At 35.0% G+C, this 8,775-nt stretch overlaps 2 protein-coding genes across 3 annotated transcripts in view; one reads left to right on the top strand and one right to left on the bottom strand.

Annotated features, from left to right (window-relative positions):
- Window positions 1-7,216, top strand: part of LOC106177951 (alpha-N-acetylgalactosaminidase-like) — an 8,845-nt gene extending 1,629 nt beyond the window's left edge. Inside the window, exons 3-8 of one of the 2 annotated variants that reach the window (XM_087008288.1) lie at window positions 638-812; window positions 1,582-1,756; window positions 3,824-3,909; window positions 4,785-4,946; window positions 5,419-5,616; window positions 5,873-7,216. In XM_087008288.1, coding sequence (XP_086864414.1) covers window positions 638-812; window positions 1,582-1,756; window positions 3,824-3,909; window positions 4,785-4,946; window positions 5,419-5,616; window positions 5,873-6,133 — 1,057 coding nt within the window. In that variant the 3' untranslated portion in view covers window positions 6,134-7,216. Of the gene's footprint in view, window positions 1-637; window positions 813-1,581; window positions 1,757-3,438; window positions 3,534-3,823; window positions 3,910-4,784; window positions 4,947-5,418; window positions 5,617-5,872 lie in introns of both variants that reach the window. The other variant, XM_087008287.1, reaches the window with a different exon arrangement.
- On the bottom strand, window positions 6,864-8,739 carry LOC106177938 (cerebellin-3-like). Its single transcript, XM_087008293.1, has 2 exons — window positions 8,527-8,739; window positions 6,864-8,128 (listed from the first exon to the last, which is right to left on the bottom strand). The coding sequence occupies exons 1-2, from the start codon at window positions 8,702-8,704 to the stop codon at window positions 7,722-7,724; spliced, it is 585 nt and encodes a 194-aa protein (XP_086864419.1). The 5' UTR covers window positions 8,705-8,739; the 3' UTR covers window positions 6,864-7,721.
- Between the last annotated feature and the right edge of the window lie 36 nt (window positions 8,740-8,775).

Genomic DNA, 8,775 nt, shown 5'->3' with positions numbered 1-8,775 from the left:
TTACTGTCAGCTTGGCTGGCTTAAGTGTCTGTCCCGCCTACTAAAAGCTGTAAGGGGGTTATTAACTATGGTGCGCGCTCAGCTGACTGCAATTTAGCGTGAACCCCCAGGGAGTTAGGTCGATCTAAATCTTAATCTTTAGATCGATCTAAATCTCTGGGAAAGCACCCATAGTCTACTGACACTATGGCATCCTCATTTCAGTTAATGTGGCAACAATATTTAATAATTGGGTTGATGGGATTTACTACTGCTTCAAGGAAAAAAAACAATTATATTTATATGTATGTCAAGTACCCTGAAAAAAAAAGCATCCTCTTTTTCTAATGTAGACATATAATCAACAGTTTTTCTGTTTTTACTTAAAGCCAGGAGTAGTTCTGTTAATCTCATATCATTCAACAAGAGTCTTTGCAGAGGGTGATCCGGCTATGCAGAAGAACAGATTCGTTAGGAATGAGGAATTGCAGAGTATCTGTTTCTGTGATCTTATGCTTTGTTGGAATTATGTAAACTTTTACCCAATCATGCTACTTATTCAATTCATACACTAGAATGTCACTGAAGAAAGCATTTTGCACATGCAGAGTATCATTTGAGCATTTGCTGAATCAAATATCCCTTTTTGCCTTTTTAGTGAAAAGCTATTCAAAACGATGGGTGACCTGCTAGTGAAAGAGGGTTACAAGGATGTAGGTTATGAGTATGTCAACATAGATGACTGCTGGCTTACTCACAGCAGGAATGCTAAAAATCAACTGGAAGCAGACCCTACGAGGTTTCCCAGTGGAATTAAGAATCTATCTTCTTATGTAAGTATGGTGTGAATTGGACCAAAGATTTTATTTTTAGCCAAGATGCTTGATTTTGTTTTTAAATTATCAAGAATATCAAATTAAGCAACATCCACATTATGAATTGACCTAAAATGTTCATGGATTAAGTTGTTTACAAAAACAATTTGAGTATTACACAAGTTGAAAGATACTCAACCATGGGTGAAATTTCTATTATATTCAATATTTACGTTACACCAAAGGTATCAGCCAGCTAATTCTGAGCACCAAAATTTATTCTATATCTGAAGAAGTCCAAATTCTTTAATTTTTTCCATCTGTCCTTCTAGTACAGGATCTGGTAACATATAAATGTAATAGAAATTTGCCTTCAAATAAGAAAGCTATTGTTTATTAAAAAGCCAATAATGAGATGATAAGTAGGACCCCATTTCCAGAGATTAGATCGATCTACTTTAGATCGACCTAACTCCCTGGCGGTTCACGCTAAATAGCTGTCAGCCGAGCGGACACGAAAGTTAATTACCCCCTTACAGCTTGTAGTAGGCGGGACTTACCCCCTTACAGCTTGTAGTAGGCGGGACGGACATTTAAGCCGGATTATCTGACAGTAATCTAGTGAGACTCCCTGCGGGGATAGATCGATCTAAAAGCTCTGGGAATACAGCCTAGGAGTATATATATATATATATATATATATATATATATATGAATGACAAGAGGGTCATGGTTTCTTCAGATTGTGATACATGGGCATTAATGTTATTTTTGATATATTTTACAGATACACAATCTTGGACTGAAGCTAGGTATCTATGAAGACTTTGGGACCAAAACTTGTGCGGGATATCCCGGCATACTGTTCCAGATGGACACAGATGCCCAGACATTTGCCGACTGGGGGGTGGACATGCTGAAACTTGATGGGTGTAATGTTCCCACCGAACTTATGCCTTATGGTATGTTTTAACAGAAATGTTATTGGATAATATTCTAGGCTCACTCTGGCATTTTAAAGTCTATTGGTAAATAAATTCTATTTGCCTATAGAAAATGTAAAATATTATATAGTTTTTCCATAATTTGTCATTGATTTTGCTCATAATATAGATGTCACAGTGGATTAAATTATCAGGTGTCAAGCTGAAATAAATTTTGTCCAGAAATTTATTTTATGGAAAATTTTATTTTAAGAAATAATGTGATATTTGCCATTGATGTTAAAACAGTTTTTCATGTCTTCATTTGATAAATTTAGTTTGAATGGTCATAACTATTTTGAGATGTATTTAATACACAAATGATCAAAGACAACACTTCTGGACAAAATTTGATGGACTTTTCAATTTGCCATTGAACTCCTTCGCATATTTAGACAGCTTTATGTTTTAATGGTAAAAAAACTTGTTTTGCTATAATATATCGTGCATCACTTTTCCCAGTAAAGCACAATAAGGGAACATGAGCACTCTGTATAGCAGGTTTTCAATCACAACTAAAATGTTAAATAACAGGGAAAACATTTCTGTTAATCTGAATTCTGTTCCCCTTCCACCACTTTCCTGCCCCCCCCCCCCCCCCCCCCCCCCGCCCCCGCCCCCAGTCTATTTTTCCCTGCAGGTCAACTGTTCAACTGTTGTATAACTTTGAGAACATTCACAACCAGGTAATCCTCTGACTAAGAGACCATTTCCACAGACATTTAGATCGATCTATCCCTCTGGGGAGTCTCACTAGATTGCTGTCAGCTAACTGGCTTAAATGGCTGTCCTGCCTACTAAAAGCTGTACGGGGGTAATTAATTTTTTAGCACGATCCAGATGGATTGATCTAAATCTGTGGGATTAACCCAGTCTAACTAGTCACGGTTGGATAGGGTGCTTGCTGCTCACTAATGGCTTAGACCAGTTGTAGATCTCATGAAAATTGTGAATTCTTTGTCACTCTCTTTTCTTTCACCACAGACTGCAAACTTCTATTGTTATTTGGCAATTTATACCCTGGCATAGTAGCTGTGAGAAGAGCAAGCTGATCATGATGTGTGGCCATGGACATTTGGATGAGTCATTGTCTTATTATACATGTGTATGACCCCATTCTCAAATACACCATCAGTCTATGTGGATAGTTCCAACTCTGTAGGGACTCTCTGCAAGTGCAATCAGCTTAATTAACTGACACACCTCTTGTTTCCAGTGCACTTATCTAATCACCAGCTTTTCTGTATTCTACTTGACATGCACCAGGAGGATGCATGTCATTCAATTAAGCTGATTGCAGTCAGCGAGAGACCCTGCAGAATTTGGTCATATACTGATGGTGTTTATGGGACTACGGCCTATGGTTCTTGGGATAGAGGGTGCACTTACTAAAATAATTCTTGTCTGTTTTCATGCCCATCTCTTTTTTTTTTTTTTTTTTTTTTTTGCAAGTGCTGCTAGCAGAAAACTGGGCTCACAGTAGCATAGAAAATTAAGCTTGATTTCTTTAAAAATTGGAACTTTTACAGTAAATGCAAAAACATTTGACCAAATAGAGAAGAAATTTAGTATATTTGTGAGCTCAGGCAGATTAAATTTGCTTTAATTTGTTTCTTTTGTTTAAAAGCTAAGAGCATATTTTTTCTCTCTCCTTCTTGTAGGATATCCAGAGATGGGCAGGGCTCTCAATAGAACTAACAGACCCATTATGTACTCTTGTAGCTGGCCTGCTTATCTAGCAGGAGGACCAAAACTGGTTTGTATATTGCTTAATATATTGCTTGTATATTGCTTAATATATAGTGCTCAGCTTGGAAGTTTGGTGAAAAGGGGCAGCTAGACCTGGGGAGGTGGGGGGTGGGGGCAAGGAAGATGGGTGGAAAGGAAGAGAATTGCTCATATACTTGTATGTACATTGGCAGACCATGTAATTCTATGATCATACCAACATTTGGGTCTCTGGCCAGTTTAAGGTCAGTCATGTCATATCCAGAAGAGAGTTAAATTTGAGAGTAGAGGGAGTCCAGAATGTTCACTTTTTAACAGGCTATCCAGCCATGGGGTATTACTTAAACCAAACTGGAAGACCAATAGTTTATTCATGTGAATGGCCAGCTTATCAGACTAAAGAGGTAAGCTGCAAGAAAGGACTGTGCCAATTATACTGATGCCTTTTATGAATACCTTTATTTAAGTCATCATGTTTAAAATATCTGTGATGTAATATGCATATTTGATCAAATTGATTTTGATCTGTGTCAGTAAAAGAAAAACCTGAATTTTAACCAAGAACTTAGGCAAAATATGTGATTGGATTATATTAGAAGAATAAAGTTGGATACAGTAGGATTTAAATCTTCTTTTTTACATTTGTTTAAAATGTTTACATGTATGTTTAAGTCCTGTAAGTGTATCTAGTTTTATTTTATTACAGAAGAATTAAAACCTAGCTTATCAGTATGAAATGAAAGCAACAAATGTAATCACACATCAATGTATTTCAAATTGTACAGCATGTCTTACAATGATGAGATTTAAAAAACAATCTATACATTCACAAGTACATTAACAGAAAATTTAAGATTGTGACTCTTTGTTTGTGCAGATCTATAAAAACTTTTGGATTTGATAAAGGCATTTGATAAGTTCAAAAAATGTTTTGGAGTTACATTTCAACTATGTTGTGAACAGAAATGATAACAAATGCTAAAATTTATAATACTGCTCTTGACTAAAAATTGAAATTAAAACATAGGGAATTTATAAACTTTGAGTGTGAATTATAAACACTATTTTTTATTTGTGAAAAATTGCAGTGAGTTGCACCTGAACGAGAGAAAATTATCTTTAAAGTTGTAAGGTATTGGAGATGTTTTCCAAAATGGCATATATGCACAAAATCTGCCTTGTACTTATATTGTGCAAGTTTATCCACAGTTTTTTTTTTCACAAAAAAATTGTCATCTAAAATAGTAAAGTAGTTATCACTTTTTTCTCTTGTATACAGCCAGACTATCAAGCCATCGCCCAATCATGCAACTTGTGGAGGAATTACGATGACATTCAAGACTCCTGGGACAGTTTGAAGGGGATTATTGATTTTTACGGAGATGATAAAGGGAACTTCAGTATGTTTGCTGGACCAGGGGCATGGAACGACCCAGATATGGTTTGTTTATGTTTGACTTGAATTTTGTTCGATTTTTTTTGTATACTTTTGTGTTTATATATATATATATATATATATATATATATTTTTTTTTTTTTAATTAATTTATTTATTTATTTATTTATTTATTTATTTATTTATTTATTTATTTATTTATTTTTTTGTGTGTGTTACTTTGCTTGTCAGTCTACCTGTCCATTCACTTATTCATTTTTGTATCCATTGGTAATACTGATGTCGTGAGTGTAGACGGTTTAGATTAATACACTATGTTCCTAATTACTTGCAATAAAACATGGACAGTTTTAACACTGGTGGCATCAGTGTTGACATTAACATAAAGCTTTGTACTATTTTCCTCAGCTGCACCTTCATTGATATCACTCGTTTAAGGTCAGCAAAATGTTTTCAACCTCAGACAGAGTCTATGATTGTAGTATATATGTACAGAAGCATATATTGTTACTTTTAGTTAATCATTGGCAATTATGGTCTGAGCTATGACCAGCAGAGGGTTCAGATGGCAATGTGGGCCATCATGGCTTCCCCGCTGCTCATGGGGAATGATCTGAGGCACATAGCACCTGAGTCCAAGGCAATACTGCAGAATAAGAATGTAATAGCTATCAACCAAGATCCCATGGGAAAAATGGGGAAGAGAGTTATTAAGGTGAGTACTTTGGGGCATTCACACAGTGTTATTTGTAGGGGTTTGTGGTGTTATGTTAAATGTATGACACTTAACTTTCTGTTTCTGACAGAAGTTTTCAAAGAAAAAAGTTCTGCACTTTAAATGTTTGCAAACAATTGACCGTTTATGAGGATATGTTAAATGTTATTATTTGAAGTTATCTTTACTTAAATAGCCAGATGAGCTCTTCTTTTTCTGAAAATTAAAAAGGTGGCATATTACTTCTCTATTTCAGAACAATGATATTCAAGTGTGGACACGCCCTGTTATGCCAACTGGAAGCTACGCCTTCACCATCGTAAACTATGGTGTATACGGCACACCTGCAAAGCTGAACTACAAGTTAAGTGACATGGGAATATCAGGGGCAAAGTCTTACCTCATTACAGAAGTGTTTGATGGGGGCAAAATAGGAGTTCACACAACTAGTGATGTAGTTACTTACAGCGTCAATCCCACTGGTGTGTTTATGGGAAAGGCAGTGCCACAGCCGTAAAAGGAAAAAATGAACATGAAAAAAATATCTCGACAGTAAGGAGCTTGATACAAGCTATAATTTTAAAGGTGCCACTGGATATTTGCAAAAAAAAAGTTAACTCTACTGATTGACAATTAAGAAAAAAATACATATTTTGCCAATAAGATGTTTGCCAAAAAGAGTTTTGTTTGCATTTTGATTGATGTCAGTATGGTAATTGGCACAAGATGAATTTTTGTGCTAGTTTGGTTCAAGCATATAAAAAAATCCCTGTAGCTTTATGACAGTAATATGTTTTGGCAAATGACAGCTGCATTATGATCAAAATGACAAATCATTGGCAGCAATTATCTCTTTTTGGTTACTTTCATTATGTAACAATAATAAATTAAACATTTTGCATAATACCTCTTCATTTTCTATGTCTGTAGGTATTTAATATAGAAAGATAAGTCTATCATTGTCATGTTAACATTTTGTACAAGTATAACAAGGATTGCCTTTGTATAGTGAACAAAGACAAATTGCCCTTTTTACATGTCCCATGTATCAAGTGATCTGTTTTTTTCATCTTACATTCCATACCAAAAAGTTTTTAAAAACTTAATTTTTATTAAATTTATAATGTCTATGTTAAACATTGTTGAAGAGAGAAGATGGCCAAATGTCGGGTGATTTTTTTCTGACTTTGGTACAAAACTAGATGTTAAAAAATGAAGTTCAAGTACAACATATGCATACAAAAAAATTAAAGCTTTTGTTAGAATGTTGAGTTTATTTACTGTAATCAGTGTAATGCATTACATGTCAAGGTTTTTTAGAGACTTTAGAAGATGCATTGGTAAATCAAATTATTAGCCATCACTTTCATTTTAAAATCATTTCTCAGTAATTCAAACCTGATATCTCTCATGAAATCAAATAATATAGTGTGTAATTTCCATATCCTGGTAAAGCCTTCAAAAGGTACCATTGCTATACAGGTCTTAGGAGTTAGCATACAGGTAGTGTTGTTGAATGTTGCCTGTTATAATTTGTATGAAATCAGAAAACTGGAGAAATAATTATCTTTGACAATAAAGACTGATTCAGAAGCTGCAAGAGGTTTGCATTGAAAAAATTATAACAAATGTCATTTAAAGCTTCGTGATCAACCGGTTATTTTTGAAGTTGTTTAAGTACATAAAAATATCAACTTCCAGGCTTTCTTACAATGTTCATTCAATACATGCTAACGTACAAAAAATGTTTATTGTGAAAAATAGCGAAGTCCAGTATTTCTTTGAATATTTTAATTATAAATGGGATATATTGCTAAACCTAATAATTACAACCTATTGGAAAACATTGTTACAAACGAGTATTTGTTTTTTTTTTTATTCCGGCATTCAGTAAACTGAGTAGGCCTAAAGCCAATAACTGTCACATTGGAACATAGGCTACAACTGCCACGTTTTTAAGTCACTGAGAAATGGCTAAACCGTGATTTCACAATTCTTTGGCTCATATTTTTAACCTCAGGATATTTCGGTGTTTTCTGCGGGCGGTTTGAAGCGACTTCTCTACAATCTCACAACCCATGTCCTATTAATGTGAACGCCACGTTTTAGTTAATCAAAAAGCCGCTGAAGGATGCGTACATATCATTTACACTCCCAAAGAATCCTGCTTGGTGATTTTGAACCACTTTATAAGAGATAGAAACTCTGTCATCTCGCTCTAGCCGTAAGTTCACACTGTTGCTACCAGTGGTCCAACCATAATCGGTATAGGCCGAGATGACGTACTCGTCATTGTGGTTAAGAACCTGCCACCCGTGGTTGCCGCTCATTGTCAAGAAATGAAAGTCGAAGTGATACAAGCCGCTTACAGGGGCAACAAACTTGCCAGTGGATGCGTCAAATCCGCCGCCAATGTTTAGAATTACTCTATCGTACATCATGGGTCCCCCTTCCCGGGAACGGAAGGTTTCGCTTTTAGCCACGGAAAAAGCGACGCCACTGTCTACATTTCCTGCAATCATAAAAACAAAAAGAAAAAAATTCGAATTGCATCCAAAGAGGGTATTGTAAGTGCTTTAGGATTCCGATTCCAAAATTAACAGAGCATCAGCACTTTTTTTAATGGTGAATACTTATATTGTAAGCTGTATTATTATTATTATTATTATTATTATTATTATTATTATATTCGACTTTTATTTATCTTTATTTATTTCATTTAATTATTATTTTTTTTTTACTGCAAGCGTAAATTGAACATTTTGATACAGCACCGAAAACATTTAAAAAGAAATTTAAAAAATGTATATCCCGATAGGTTATGAACCTATCAGCAATAAACTGCAAATACATGAAGCCTATGAAGTACTTCTGATTCACCAAGACTCGCATTATGAAAAATTTACCAACCTGTTTTTGATACTGTTTCACCAAAGAGAAAGACTAACAGACAAAGCACCGCAAACATCTTCATGGTGATGTTCTCCAGAAAGTAGAAAGCAAATAAACCAAAAACATGCGGGTTACATTTAAAGTTTCGCATATTTACGCGTGAACGGTGATAGTTCGTGACTGGATTTGGGAACATCTGCTTTGGGTAATAATTTTGTTTATAAGAAGCAGAGATTATGCCTGCACAGGATTGGAGTAGCTTTGGTG

Source organism: Lingula anatina, chromosome 3 (genome assembly GCF_051362555.1).
Source record: "Lingula anatina isolate TDL-2025a chromosome 3, LinAna3.0, whole genome shotgun sequence".
Classification (NCBI taxonomy): Eukaryota; Metazoa; Brachiopoda; class Lingulata; order Lingulida; family Lingulidae; genus Lingula; species Lingula anatina.
Note: the sequence above shows the minus strand (reverse complement) of the source record. Positions and strands in the feature narration are given on the sequence as shown.

What these genes read in the sequence shown, in the direction of transcription:
- LOC106177938 (XM_087008293.1), bottom strand. Translation starts at nt 8,704, where the DNA reads ATGTTCCCAAATCCAGTCACGAACTATCACCGTTCACGCGTAAATATG. An exon ending in TGAAACAGTATCAAAAACAG is followed by an intron (nt 8,129 to 8,526) that starts GTTGGTAAATTT and finishes TTATGATTGCAG; the next exon opens with GAAATGTAGACAGTGGCGTC.